Below are 15,988 nucleotides of genomic sequence, written 5' to 3'. Positions count from 1 at the left end.
TGTTTACCTACTCAAGCCTTAGCAATGGCGGATGCCCCTCCCCCAGCCAGGCTGCCGCCTCGCAATTCAATCTGCTGCGCTAGCAGTGGGCGGCTGATCCAGGTGCAGGATATAATTTCCTGGTGTGCCATTTGCCAAGACCATTGGAAAAGCACAGTATTTAGGTGGCAGTGACCCGATATTCCTTGTACAGTCTGTTACAGCTTCTCTTGGCTAGGAAAGGGACATCCCTTGACCCCTTGCACTTCCCGGATGAGGCGATGCCCCGCCCTGCTTCAGTTCGCCCTCTGTAGGCTGCACCCACAGTCCAACCAGTCCCAATGAGATGAACCAGGTACCTCAGTTGGAAATGCAGAAATCACCCATCTTCTGCGTCGATCACATGGGGAGCTAGAGACCTGAGCTGTTCCTATTTGGAACTGTACCTTGTTGGGAAAATTTTAAAATAAAAACACAACATATCAAACTTTGCAAGATGAAACTAAAGCATAGAGGGAAATGTATACCATTCAATACTCACATCAGAAAGGAAGAAAAGTCTTAAATTGGCCAGGCATGGTCAGGCGAGGTGGCTCATGCCTGTAATCCCAGCACTTTGGGAGACTGAGATGGGAGGATTGCTTGAGACCAGGAGTTCAAGAACAGCCTGGTCAACATACAGAAGCCCTATTTCTAATTTTTTTTAGAAAAATGCATCGTAGAACTAAATGTAAAAGCTAATGTTACAACACTTCTAGAAGAAAATGTATGAGGATGTGTGACATCATGTTAGACAAAGATAGATAGGATACAAAAAGCACAAACTATGACATTAAAAATTCATAAACTGTTTTTAAGTTTATATACCTATGTCCTATCATTATCCAGTGACTACTTACTTTTCAAAGCATTATAAAAATCACATGAAGAGGTCACTAGAGGTTTAATTGCCTAGAGAAATTTCCATGTAAATTTTTCCTAGAAGCTCATGATGACTAAACCCCACCATTGCATTTAGTTTCCAGAATACCCTTTAAGGAGAGCTGAATATTCATTATGCTAAAAAAAAAAAAAAAATTATGCCCTCCCCCAAGCCCCACAGATTCAGTCAGTCCTTGAGTCCCTGAAGAGCTGAAGAGATAACCCAAAGATCAGCCAAGGGGTCAAAGATAGTCTTGACTTTGTATCTCTGGAACATGCTCCAGGAAAATGTGGGAACAGCAACAATATTAACGGCAAAAAAATAACAGCTAAAATTAATTGGAAACTTACTATATGCAAGGAACTGTCCTGACAACTGTACTTGTTTACACAGTCAGTGCTCTAAACTGCCTGCAAGAAGCAAATGACTTTACAAGTACTATTTCCAAAGAACTAATGGAGAAAGGAGGCACAGAGATGTTAAGTAACTTTCTCGGTGTCACCCAGCAGTGAGCAGTGGAGCCATGGGTCAGAGGCTTCATGAAACATCTACTGTGCTACATATTTATGCAATCAAGGGTAAGACCCAAAAGCTACTGCAAAATATTTATAATTTTACAGCATGGGACTGTACAATGAATGGAAATTTGATTTCTTCAGAAATCATTTAGAGATGGAGGCTTGAAAGGATTGGTCTGGGTATCATTTGGAGAAGGTGCCCTGAGTGTGTCATTACCATACCAGGCAGCATGTCAGTGTCAGTCCCCTAACCTGAAAGTCTTGGGTTTGTACATCAGAGAACATTCCAAAGCTGTCCCTTCTATACCTTCACAGAGGAGAAAGAAGCTGTGTGGCTGGAGGAGGAGACGATTCCTCTGCTCTAGTAGTCCTCAAACAAGTTTCCATGAAAGTTGGAACCCAGAATCTTTTAAAAATACAGACTCCAGGATTCACACCCAGTGAATCTCATGTAGTGCAGCCACAATGGTGCCCTAGGATCTGGGAATTTACTACCCAGCCTAGGGGTCTTTCAGAAACCTTATTAAATCCCTTAGGTAGCAAGACTGTGTGCAATATACCCACTCTTCCCAGCACAGACAGGACGTTTAGAAGAGCGACCTCAGAGCACACAGGAACACAGGACATGATGAACACAGTGTGAAAGTCACCACAAGGGTAGGGCAATGCGTCTTATGAGAAGACCTTGCAACTCGTACTGGCCTTTCTCCCTGACGGACTCAATTTATCTCAAATCCCTTCTCCTCACGGGTAGTGGATGGAGGGGTGTCAGGAAATGACCTTTTAGATCACAAAAGGGCATAGGCTCTTCTCAGGGACCATTGAACACATTGGATGGGAGGTGATGCAAGCTACTGTCCCCCTCCCACCAGCCTTGGTTTCTTTCTTCATGTCCTTCCACGGGAACCTAGAGCAATGTCAGGATGTGGGGCCAATGTATTCCCTTCACTAACAGACTCCACACGCTCACCTGAGGAGTTCGTCTCCCCTCTCCTTCTTTAAGCTGTCCTTCTCCTGATCTCATCTGTGATCCCACAGCAGACAGCTGTCCCTGGCAGCCTGACGACCTAGCTTGGCCCCTTCCTCCTGTGTCCCAGACTAGAGAGGGCTGTCCTCACTGAGGACAAGGATACCAGTCCCAGGATCCCAGAGCCATGACTACCACAGAACCATCCTGAGCATCAATGTCCCATGGCAGCGGTTGACCTATGAAATGAAGCTTCACCACACACCCCAACTAGCTCTGAAATACTTTCTCTTCTTTTTGTCTTATTTGAGACAGGGTCTTATTGTTGCTCAGCCTGGAGTGCAGTGGGGAAATCATGGCTCACTGCAGCCTTCACCATCCAGGCTCAAGCCATCCTCCCATCTCAGCCTCCCACGTAGCTGGGACTACATGCACACCCCACCATGTCTGGGTTGTTTTTTTGTTTTTTGTTTTTTTTTTTTTTTTCTTTAAGATAAGATATCCCTATATTCCGCAGGTTGATCGCGAACTCCTGCACTCAAGCAATCCTTGTGCCTCGACGTCCCAACATGCTGGGATTAGAGGGCTGAGTCACCTCGCTTGGTCCTGAAAAACTTTCTCATCACAGAAAGCAAGACAGAGGAGGAAGGTGCCTGTAACCCCTCCTAGGGAACATTGTGTCCTTTTCTTTTTTTTTTTAATTTTTTTTTTTTATTATACTTTAAGTTCTAGGGTACATGTGCATAACGTGCAGGTTTGTTACATATGTAGACTTGTGCCATGTTGGTGTGCTGCACCCATCAACTCGTCAGCACCCATCAATTCATCATTTATATCAGGTATTACTCCCAATGCAATCCCTCCCCACTCCCCCCTCCCCATGATAGGCCCCGGTGTGTGATGTTCCCCTTCCCGAGTCCAAGTGATCTCATTGTTCAGTTCCCACCTATGAGTGAGAACATGCGGTGTGTGGTTTTCTGTTCTTGTGATAGTTTGCTAAGAATGATGGTTTCCAGCTGCATCCATGTCCCTACAAAGAACGCAAACTCATCCTTTTGTATGGCTGCATAGTATTCCATGGTGTATATGTGCCCCATTTTCTTAATCCAGTCTGTCACAGATGGACATTTGGGTTGATTCCAAGTCTTTGCTATTGTGAATAGTGCCGCAATAAACATACGTGTGCATGTGTCTTTATAGCAGCATGATTTATAATCCTTTGGGTATATACCCAGTAGTGGGATGGCTGGGTCGTATGGTACATCTAGTTCTAGATCCTTGAACTAGTTTAAGGTTGAACTAGTTTACAATCCCACCAACAGTGTAAAAGTGTTCCTATTTCTCCACATCCTCTCCAACACCTGTTGTTTCCTGACTTTTTAATGATTGCCATTCTAACTGGTGTGAGATGGTATCTCATTGTGGTTTTGATTTGCATTTCTCTGATGGCCAGTGATGATGAGCATTTTTTCATGTGTCTGTTGGCTGTATGCATGTCTTCTTTTGAGAAATGTCTGTTCATATCCTTTGCCCACTTTTTGATGGGGTTGTTTGTTTTTTTCTTGTATATTTGTTTGAGTTCTTTGTAGATTCTGGATATTAGCCCTTTGTCAGATGAGTAGACTGCAAAAATTTTCTCCCATTCTGTAGGTTGCCTGTTCACTCTGATGGTAGTTTCTTTTGTTGTGCAGAAGCTCCTTAGTTTAATTAGACCCCATTTGTCAATTTTTGCTTTTGCTGCCGTTGCTTTTGGTGTTTTAGACATGAAGTCCTTGCCCATGCCCATGTCCTGAATGGTATTACCTAGGTTTTCTTCTAGGGTTTTTATGGTATTAGGTCTAACATTTAAGTCTCTAATCCATCTTGAATTAATCTTCGTATAAGGAGTAAGGAAAGGATCCAGTTTCAGCTTTCTACTTATGGCTAGCCAAGTTTTCCAGCACCATTTATTAAATAGGGAATCCTTTCCCCATTTCTTGTTTGTCTCAGGTTTGTCAAAGATCAGATGGCTGTAGATTTATGACAAACCCACAGCTAATATCATACTGAATGGGCAAAAACTGGAAAAATTCCCTTTGAAAACTGGCACAAGACGGGGATGCCCTCTCTCACCACTCCTATTCAACATAGTGTTGGAAGTTCTGGCTAGGGCAGTCAGGCAAGAGAAAGAAATCAAGGGTATTCAGTTAGGAAAAGAAGAAGTCAAATTGTCCCTGTTTGCAGATGACATGATTGTATATTTAGAAAACCCCATTGTCTCAGCCCAAAATCTCCTTAAGCTGATAAGCAACTTCAGCAAAATCTCAGGATGCAAAATCAATGTGCAAAAATCACAAGCATTCTGATACACCAGTAACAGACAAGCAGAGAGCCAAATCAGGAATGAACTTCCATTCACAATTGCTTCAAAGAGAATAAAATACCTAGGAATCCAACTTACAAGGGATGTAAAGGACCTCTTCAAGGAGAACTACAAACCACTGCTCAGTGAAATCAAAGAGGACACAAACAAATGGAAGAACATACCATGCTCATGGATAGGAAGAATCAATATTGTGAAAATGGCCATACTGCCCAAGGTTATTTGTAGATTCAACGCCATCCCCATCAAGCTCCCAATGAGTTTCTTCACAGAATTGGAAGAAACCGCTTTAAAGTTCATATGGAACCAAAAAAGAGCCCGCATTGCCAGGACAATCCTAAGTCAAAAGGACAAAGCTGGAGGCGTCACGCTACCTGACTTCAAACTATACTACAAGGCTACAGTAACCAAAACAGCATGGTACTGGTACCAAAACAGAGATGTAGACCAATGGAACAGAACAGAGTCCTCAGAAATAATACCATTGTGTCCTTTTCAATGCTAGAGAGCTATTTCCTCTGTACCGACCACAACATTCCTATTCTTTTGATGTAAATAAGAAGACTGAGGGTACTTCCTTTCAATCCTAAACTGTAATTTATAGCAAGAACATCATTGCCCATTTTGGGACATTTAGGACATTCTGAGGGCAGCTTTGGTTGCTGGAATGATTGGCAGGGGCTACTGGCATTTGGGGACTGAGTGTTACAGGGAGGCAAACGACTTTTTCCAGAGTCTTAAATAAACTGGATTTTCCATACGTGTCACTCCCTGTAAACTGAGAGAGGCTTGTAAAGTTGCTTCATCTGGGAACTTACAAAGATTTATTGACTGCTTTGGCAATCACAGCACTACAGAGCATTCCATTCTTGGATTCCACTCTCACACAACATACCAGTATCAATTTGCCTTGTAGCTCCGCATGCCCCAGGGGAAACAATGAGGATAATCCAACTTACCTACCAAAGGGATTGTTTCCAGGATAAGCTGTTAGTTGATGGGGAAAATCAAGCGGGAGATGTTGGTAGTGTGATCTCTCATGAGTTGGTGAACACACTGGCTATGCCCGTTGCTGTTACTGTACTGAAGTTCTCTTTGTGCAGGTATATCTCCCTCACCAGGCTCTGTGGTCTCTCCTGGCAAGCTGGAAACATACCCAGTAGATCTCTGTGTCCTCAGGACAGAACAGAGGACCTCACAGGCAGAAGGAGGGCAGGGAACACTTGTGGAACTGTAGTGATCTCTACATGGTTGGATGACCAAACCCAGAGTCACAGTGATGAGCCATGTGGATGTCCGTCTGCAGAGGGTGGGAGGAGAACGCCACAGGCGTCTGCCTTAGGAGCCCTGCAGTAGAGTGAGACCAACCTGCAGTACTGATCTCAGTGATGCCCTTTAGGAGTCCCAGATGTAAGCAGCCTATTGGTTAGGGCTCCTCTGTGTGTGTGTGAGAGTGTGTGTGTGTGTGTGTGTGTGTGTGTGTATGCACTCAGAGAGAGAGAGAGAGAGAGATTGATTTTGAGGAAGTGGATCATGCAATTATGAGGGCTGGAAAGTACAAACCTTGCAAAGCAGGATGTCAGGCTGGAGTCCCATGGCAGAGGTGATGTGATAGCTCAAATTTAAGGGCAGTGTAGAGGCAGAATTTCTTCATCTTGCGGAGGACCTCAGTCTTCTTCTCTGAAAGCCTTCAAGTGACTGGATGAGGCTCACCCACATTGTGGAGGGCAATTAAGTTTACCCAGTGTCTATTTATTTAACTGTTAGTCTCATCTGAAAAACACCTTCAGAGAGACACCTACCCTGGACAAAGTGAACATTTTGTCTGGACCATGACTGAGCCAAGATGACACACCAGATTTCCCATCATAGCCATCTTATACAAATCCTATAAATTATGAAGGTCTATCTGACAAAGGCAGGTGACTTCCTAACTAAGATTCTGTATAAACCTTTTTTGTCCAGCCCAAGCCTCCACTTCAGGCTCAGTACGATGCTGGCCAGGAAACTGAGGCTGATGTAAATGCCTTCCAGGGCTCAGGCAGGGTCAGGATAGTCAGGGTGCACATGCAAGTACAGTCCCAGAGGGCACAAGTTATACCCATGGTAAACTCTAAGAGTTTACCCTTGTTAGGGTACCCCCAGCAGGACATACATGCGTTAGGCAGGAGCTGGCCAAGGCTCCCAATGTGGCCTCCCACTGTGCGACATTTCCCTCTAGGGTTTCTTATCCAGTCCAAACAATTCATTTGCATCTTTGGCTTAGGGCAACTGTCAGAATCCAGTCAGTTCAGGGTAGACATTGACACCAGTTCCTGCACTTCAAAAGCATGGATGACATCCCCAGGTGTTGTGCCTGGGATGTTCAGGAGCTGGGTCACCCCTGCTGTTCCATAGTCGAAGCTGTGTCAGTTGTGATCTTGGGTTCAATATTCAGTGTGGTTTCAACCCTGGCTACAGGATATGACTATGGGCTCCTTACAGGCAGAGAGACCACCATCTGTGCTGTCATTGAGTACCTCTCATTCAGTGTCATACTGTGAGACTAGGGACACAGTCCTGACACAATGCCGATCTTGCTTTTGCTGTGTATGCAAGCAATCAACCACTTGGATCAATTTGGGTTCATTTTCTTCTTACCGGCCAAATCAATGGATATGGGACAAGGCAAACTAACAACTGTACTGATGAACCTTGTAGCCTAGTTACCCACAACGGGGCTGTTTAGGAACTGCTTGAGTAATTGACACACTATTGTATAGAATTGTGTGTAGTGTTGCCTGGCCAGAATATTGACTAATTCCTCCTGGCATCACACAGAGCAAGGAGCACAGTTTTTAGCACATACCACTGACTTAGGATTGGCCTTGTCACCGTTGGGTATTTACAAACAGACTTTAGAATTAATTCCATGTGTTACACAATTAATTAACATATTTATTTAAATCAAATAAGCTTTGGAAGTCAAATGCATTTTTAAAGATAACTTGGTATTTTTACTTGCATTTCAAAAGCAGTTATCACTTACTATAGATGTAGTTGTAAAGGTAAATTGAATGAAAAAAAATAAATTTTGAAGAAAAAGCAGAAATGTAACTAGTAAACCAAATTTGTCTGCAATGTAATGCCTGCTTCCTCTATTATTTCATTTATTCTTCATAGCAAGTATTTAGTGTAAATATTCGAATTTCTACTTTAGAAATGGGGAAACAATCCCACAGGATATAAGTATCTTGCCCACCATCTCAAGGCCAGTGTGCGAGAGGCAGGATAGAAACCCATGGCTATTTCATGCCATAGCCTATAAAGAGACAATGTAGCTAGGACCCAAGTTCTCTCTCATCAGCAAGTTGCCCTGGTTACTTTCCCCTGTCTACTACCTAGGCCCTCATTCTTTCATCCAGCTCTGCAGCCTAGGAACTTCTCACATACTTTGTGGCAAATGGGATCCCCTACATTTAATCTCACTTTTTATTTGAATCCTACCTTTTCAGTCCTTTTGGATAAGAAAATATTTTGGCCGGGCGCGGTGGCTCAAGCCTGTAATCCCAGCACTTTGGGAGGCCGAGACGGGCGGATCACGAGGTCAGGAGATCGAGACCATCCTGGCTAATACGGTGAAACCCCGTCTCTACTAAAAAAATACAAAAAACTAGCCGGGCGACGAGGCGGGCGCCTGTAGTCCCAGCTACTCGGGAGGCTGAGACAGGAGAATGGCGTGAACCCGGGAGGTGGAGCTTGCAGTGAGCTGAGATCCGGCCACTGCACTCCAGCCTGGGCGACAGAGTGAGACTCCGTCTCAAAAAAAAAAAAAAAAAAAAAAAAAAAAAAAAAAAAAAAAAAGAAAATATTTTACAATCTCTGTAATAGGGAGAAATAATTGCTGATTATAATCTCCTTCCCCTCCTTAAGCAGTATGGATTCTGAGTAGGGCCCTTTGCTGCAGAATTCTCTTTGTGGGTATGAGGATACAAATGGAGCCCAGAGTTGAAAACCCTGTATTATGTATAGTAAGAGGGGTATAAGGCTGGATCCAGGAAGCTTCAGGGGCTTCTGAATGAGATGTGGTGACTGTCAGACTGATGGAGTTTTCTGTAGATGAAAAATAAGGTTTGCATGTAATACTATGCAGCCATAAAAAAGAATGAGATCATGTCCTTTGCAGGGACATGGATGAAGCTGGAAGTCATCATCCTCAGCAAACTAATATAGGAACAGACAATAAAACACTGCATGTTCTCACTCATAAGTGGGAGTTCTCACTCATTAGGTAGGGGAGCGAGAGCATTAGGACAAATATCTAACGCGTGCAGGGCTTAAAACCTAGATGACGGGTTGATAGGTGCAGCAAACCACATGGCACATGTATACCTATGTGACAAATTGGCACATTCTGCACATGTATCCGGAAACTTAAAGTAAAATTTAAAGAAAAATGAAAAATGATTTAAAGAGGAAGCATAATTTCTTTTAGAAATACAGAAGAGGAAGCTTAGCAGTCTAACTACATTAAAGAAGGCTTCATAGAGAAGGTAACACATGAGCAGAATAAGGGAGAGTAAATGGGAGTTACTCAAGTAAAGAAAGAGGGGTAAGCACATTCCAGGCAGAGAAGACAATATATATACAGACAGGGAGGAATAAAATAGCATTGTGTGTGGATGAGAAGTATGAGCAGTCCTTGACAATAGAATGTAAAATGAAAGGTGGAAAGTGGTGGTGATTGAAACTAGAAAGATCATAGGAGGGTGGGAAAGAGAGGAAATTTTGTATGTCGTGTTGAAAAGCTTGGAATATATCATACAGAGATATAAAATCAGTGCTAAGTTTTGAGTGATGGGGTTCAGGACACACTACCCCAGAATATGGGGGTATTTAGAAAACAGCAGAAACAGGAAGGTAACTCTCACCTTCCCCCAATTCTTCTCTCCTGAAGCAGGTCATAAAACCCTCATTTGATAGTTGCTGTCTCTATGCCCAGAGGAAATGGACATCTGTATATCTCTAGAAACGCAAGGTCATTGACAGCAATCTGAACAAACAGGCATAGCTGAGTTCTCCCCAATTAACTATCATCAGATCATGCATTTTTATCCAACATACTTTTCCATCACTATCCACTTCTCCATCAAACCTAGAATAAATATACACAAGTTTTCCTGTTTCTTTGTGTTTTCCTTTCCCTATGTAAAACTTATATTAAATAAATGTGCATGCTTTTCTAAAAAAAAAGAAAAAGAAAATGAGGTTTGGTGCTTCTCCCTCCCTGGCTCTTAATAACTTTTAAAGAAAGGTCAAATGTGTTTGCAGGAGATGTCGTGGCATTTTCCATAGGGATTGAGGCATCAGTTCTTCTCTCCGTGTTCCCACAAACTATTCCAAAAGACTTTAGTATTCAAGTTATATTGTTCTGTAGCACCGTAAAATAGGTATGTTATCATTACTTTTTTAAATGTTTTTGTACCAATGGTTTCATCTCGAAACGCCTGTTAGCTCTACGGGCCATATTTTGGGAAACACTTCCTTCAAGAAAAGAATAAAGCCTTTTATCTTGAACAATGAAAAATATATATATTTTATATATTACCACAGATTTATATAAAAATGAGATTACCACTGAAGTCAATATATGCAACACCAGTTCTACATTCAATGCTGCCAGAAGCATTTGCTTTGAGAAAGTGCAGACTGTGAACTTAGAACTTGAATCCCCATATCTGCTTTTTACTAGAGTCATTTATTGTAAATTTTATGAAAACTCTGACTCACCTTTTTAAAGGATTAAGTGAGGTCAGAAAAAAATGAAACGTAGCTCAGAGAAGTGGCTAATGGATAACACATACTCCATAAATGCAAGTTATTATTATTCCTGTTTTTCTTAAAGAACTTAATAAATGTAGCTATTGTCGTAACTATACACAGCTTTGGTTAGTCAACCCATTCACAATCACATACCACAGATCAAAATCATGTAGGCAGGCCCAGCATGGTGGCTCTCACCTGTTATCCCAGGACACTTGGAGGCCAAGAAGGAATGATCACTTGAACCCAGGAGTTCAAGATCAGCCTGGGCAACATAGCAAGAACCCATCTCTTAAAAATCTTATGTAGGCAAATTAATAGAATGGCAACTTTTAACTTTCTGTGTACAGGGGTTAATATCAGTACAAAAAAAAGGAGCAGGTAGTTTTCAGAGTGACAGCATCATTAGAGGGATCATTGGAGGAAAGATGGCCACCTTACAAAGTTCAAAGGCATAGGAACCTAGAGCTGCTCCTTCTGTCTTTAAGTAGGGTCCAAAGGTAAAAAGGAGATTCGATCTAGAAACAAAAGAACATGGCAAAGCCTACCCCCAAGTTATTCAGTCTTGCAGAGATTTCAGTTCCAGTGAATAGAAAGAGGACTTATACCCGGGAGGCGGAGCTTGCAGTGAGCCGAGATCGCGCCACTGCATTCCAGCCCGGACGACAGAGCGAAATTCCGTCTAAGAAAAGAAAAGAAAAGAAAGAGGACTTACATCCCAATTCATTTCATGAAGCTAGTGTAACCTAGATACCAAAGTCCAACAGAGAGAATACAGACAGCCACGACTTACAATGCCTCCCCTTAAAAGTATTTGGTTTTATGATGGCAGATAAAAGAAATGCGTTCAGTGGAAACAGTACTTTGAATAACCATATAGCCATTATATTTTTCACTTCCAGGATAGTATTCAAAAATTACATGAGATATTCAAGGTTATGATAAAATAGACTTTGTGTTAGATGATTTTGCACAACCGTAGGCTAATGTAAGTATGCTGGGCACGTTTAAGGTAGGCTAAGCTAAGCTATGATGTTTGCTAAGTTAGGTGTACTGAATGCATTTTCAACTTACAAAATTTTCAATATATGATCGATTTATTGGGACATAATTCTATGATAACTTGAGGAGCATCTCTACATAAAATAAGAATATAGGCTAATGTCACTTCTGAGAACACACATACAAATCCTAAACAAATTAGTAATACATAGATTCGTCAAAAAGGATAATGTGTCATGACCCAATGTTCCCCCTAGGAATGCAGCGTTGGTTTAAACATAGCAACTTACCAATGTAATTCACAATGTTAACAGATTAATAAAGGAAAAAGTCCTGTAATCATCTACATGGATGCATTACAAATGCTTCATGAAACTCAACATATATTCAAGATAAATAGTCTTAACAAATGGAAAATAGAATGGAGCTTCCTATTCTAATAAAATAGATCTATTTTTAAAAGCACAGCAAGCATGGTAAGATGTTAAAAAAAAATTTCCAGTGCCTACTAGGCATATGAGAAAGATGGCCACAATTACTGGTTCTAATCAGCATTGTATTGGGTGGGTCTGTCCAATGTTGTAGAATAGGAAAAAGGAAAAAGGATACTGTTTGAAATGTCAAAAACAAGCTGTCGTTATTCAAAGGTGATACAATTGTGTGTGTTGAAAATCAGAAAGGATCTAGAGATAAATTTGGAATAAGGATATTTAGCAAGTTTACTGCATAGAAAAACAATATACAAACATGATACCTGTTGGTTGAATGGGAGAAAAAAGTGTTTTCTCTGTTCTTGCCCTACAACCAGTAACATCAAAGACTTCTGTGACCAGATATGTGGGGGCTTTTCTCCACACACCAAGCAAGCAAACAGTTTTCCAGCATACACCAGCTGGGTATCCTCTCATTCAACTCCAATAGGATCTACCTGGAGATAACATCAGATTGCACAGGTTGAGGGCTCAGTCCCGCAAGAGGACCCTGCCAATTGCCACAAGCCCTAAATTGTTTTACTGTGTTTCTGGCCCACCAGCTATAAACTGAATTTCCCATGACTCCTACTCAAGTTCAATTAATTTACTAAAGCATCTCACGACTCAGTGAAACATATACATTTATGGGTTGATTTAAACAGGATATTAGAAAGGATCTAGTTAAAGAGATGCATAGGATAAGGAATGGGTTAAGGGGCAGGGAGCCATGCCCCCTGTGGAAATGCTGTCCTCTGTGTGCGAGGCTATCCAGAAGCTCTCTGAACCCTGTCCTTTTGGGTTTTCATGGAGGTTTCCATGATGCAGGTGTGATTGATTAAACCACTGGCTGGCTATTGGTAATCAACCTCCCACTCCCTTTCCTGAAGAAGGGAGCCCTTCTCCCTTTCCTGAAGGTTTGGAGTGGGACTGAAAGTCCCAGCCCTCTAATCCCCCATCCCAAAGCTACCTAGAGGCTGCTAGGCAACAGTCAACTCATTAGCATACAAAAAGACATCACTCTGTGGAGATTCTAAAAATATTAAGAGTTGTATGCCAGTACAGCGGGTAGAGGACCAAATATTATTTATATATTTCATAATATCACAAGTGTGTATACCAGTGTAATCAGAATACAAAATTTCAACAATGATACTTTTCCTTTTTTTTTTCAAACAGTCTCACTCTGTCACCCAGGCTGGAGTTGCAGTGGCCTGAACATAACTACCCACATCCTCTGCCTCCTGAGTTCAAGGGATCCTCTCAACGTAGCCTCAGAAGTAGCTGGGACTAAGGCTACATATATACATGCATACATTCATGCACTCATTCATTTATTTTGCAGTGAGGGGGTCTCACTATGTTGCCCAAGCTGGTGTCAGTTTCCTGAGGCCAAGAAATCCTCCTGCCTCAGCATCCCAAAGTGCTGTGATTACAGGCTTGAGCCACCACACCTGGCCACCATTTTCAATAGTATCAAATATTTGGGAATAACATGAACAAAAAAAATGTGCAAGACTTATTTGGAGAAAGCCGCAAAAGTTTATTTCGATATTTTTAAGTCAAATATCTTAGATAGAAACAGTTTGTGTTGTTTCAGCTTGTCTTCATTTAAACCTGTGGTTGTCTGTCACCTGTAATAGAAACATAACAGGAGGGAATATTAGTAGCAGAACTGTATTCAGATGACATTAAAGGTATATGAAGGACACCAAAGTTTTGGTTTTATACCATGGACTAAAACCAGAAGCCTAAGAGTAACCTGATGGCTAACATTCAGTTAAACCTCTGTAGAGACTTTGAAGATAGGCTTCCAAGCATATACATTAGCAACATTTTTAAAACACCCTGCATTCTGTAGTTCAAGGGAACCAAAAACTGTCTAACTTCAAAACGCTTTAAATCAAGTGAACCTATTAAAAGGTGGCCCAAAGTGAAAAGCAAACATTGTGTACAGTTTTAATAAAAACATAACCAACACACAACAAACCTAAGAAACAAAAGGAATTTACAAACAATGTATAATGTAATATAATGTTTTGCCTTGAAATAATAGTCTGGATGTTCAACAAGTTCCTGGGAAACAGTTTATGTCACATTAGGAACTGCGTAAGTGCAGTGAATTGAAAGGCCAGTACTGCATTTGTTTTTTCTCTGTTGTGCAGAAGTGCAAAAATGTTGCTTGGGGCTAGTTTACCCACCTGTGTTCTTTAAAGTACAGTAACCATTTTTGTCCAACATTTTTACCTATCATCCTGATGTCAATATGAAGAGTCCCTCTTCTTACACTTGAAAATATTTCCATTGGTAAAATAAATTACATGGTCAGATTCGGTTTAATCTACCACTATTATTTTTGACATCAAACTGGGAAAGAGGCATATATCATGAGGAGTGGGGCAAAAAAAAGAAATGGAGGGAGAGGAAAATGGAAAAGGACAGTAAGACATCTGGAAAAGCCAAATATTTGTTTCTAAAAGTTGAGTGTTTTTGAGGGATAAGTGGGAAATTTCAGAAGTTTTTCCACAGTCTTTGTGATGTTTAGATATTCAGGTATTACTGGAATATATTAACTAATGTATGTGTTCCTAGAATATCAATCACTTCATTCATATTTTGAAAATATTAAAGTTTAAGAATGTATTCACTTTCGATTCTACCATATATTCAGTATCTGTTAGGGTCTTGTTCGTATTCCATGTTGAGCTTTTTCCATTTTCTTTACGAGTGTGCAAACTATTACTCTATTCATAGCTATTTTTCAAAAGAACAGTCTTTTAAATGTATTGCTTTTGGATTACATTTCCTTTTACTAATGATTCATACCTGTCTCTTATTAAGTACCTCTTTCTTTTTCCCTTAGATTTATTCTATTGCTCCTTATTATTTTCATTTTGTAATATTTTCCTTTCTCGTGTAATTTTCTATCTATTTTAACAAGATATTCATTTAAGACTATCTTCCTAAGAATACAATTGACGCTTGTTCAATGGGCTCCTGGAAATAATTGAAAACTATCTTTCAACGTAAATAGCCTAATGGAATGGTTCAGCACTGTAGAGTAAAAACATTTAGGTAATTTCTTCCACAAACATGGAATGCTTCCTATAAATTCAGAAGCTCTTCTAATTAACAGTCATCAGTTTGGAAAATATGTGGAAAAGGTACTTTCATCAAGCAAGTTGCCTGCTCATTTTCTTAGGAACCATGATGTCTCAACTCAGATATTAGAACTGGAGTGAAACTGATTGTTATGAAAAACAATCTCATATCTTTGTATTTTATCCAACAGAACATGAGGATGCAGAAATCAACTTTAAAACAGATGTTAATACATCTGATTTGCATTTACTATTTTCAATAACAGCAAAAGGTGGTTGTAGAATTTATGGAATTAATCCAGAATCTCACAAATAATATTAGAGTTGGTATTAGAATCTGCTTAAGGTGCTAGGATATTTCACACAAACTGGTATTACAAATGCATTAAGTATTTGTTAAAATCAGAAATTAGAAAAAAATCTGAAAATTGTTAGTTGTTAGGTATAATCAGAAGTAAGAATATGCTTTCATATTTGATGATTCAATATGGCTTTGACCCAATTTGTGTCTGTGTCTGATAGTGTTTAAGTCTTGCAGTCAGGCAATTGGGGTCTGAACAACCTTTCAAAGAAAGTCTGCATTTGAACTCTGATTTCAAGGGGGTAGTAATGTTCTCTCTTATTATCAAAAGTAAAATATTGTGGAAAACAGAAAGCACATAATTTTGCATCTTAATGGAGAGCATACCTCCTTCTGGCATTTTAAATTCCTCTGATTTTGGCAGAATCTTCCCCTGGTCATCAGGACCATCTCCGCATTCATCCCCAGTCTTTGACTGAGATTGCTCCTGGAGATCAGCTTCCAGGTCAAGCGCTTAAAAATACAAAGGTTAACTGCTCAATGAAATAAAAGAGGACACAAACA

The 15,988-nt window shown here is 40.7% G+C and overlaps 1 protein-coding gene across 2 annotated transcripts in view; it reads right to left on the bottom strand.

Moving 5' to 3' along the window:
- Positions 1-13,544: 13,544 nt before the first annotated feature.
- The window catches only part of LOC117078246 (X antigen family member 3), a 39,688-nt gene continuing 37,244 nt past the window's right edge, over positions 13,545-15,988 (bottom strand). For both annotated transcript variants that reach the window (XM_033201743.1, XM_033201744.1), the window contains exons 4-5: positions 15,812-15,937; positions 13,545-13,656 (exon numbers count right to left, since the gene is read on the bottom strand). In XM_033201743.1, coding sequence (XP_033057634.1) covers positions 13,634-13,656; positions 15,812-15,937 — 149 coding nt within the window. In that variant the 3' untranslated portion in view covers positions 13,545-13,633. The remainder of the gene's footprint in view (positions 13,657-15,811; positions 15,938-15,988) is intronic.

The sequence above is a fragment of the Trachypithecus francoisi genome, unplaced genomic scaffold (assembly GCF_009764315.1).
Source record: "Trachypithecus francoisi isolate TF-2019V2 unplaced genomic scaffold, Tfra_2.0 Lachesis_group6, whole genome shotgun sequence".
Lineage (NCBI taxonomy): Eukaryota > Metazoa > Chordata > Mammalia > Primates > Cercopithecidae > Trachypithecus > Trachypithecus francoisi.
This window is presented reverse-complemented; position numbering and strand designations above follow the sequence as displayed.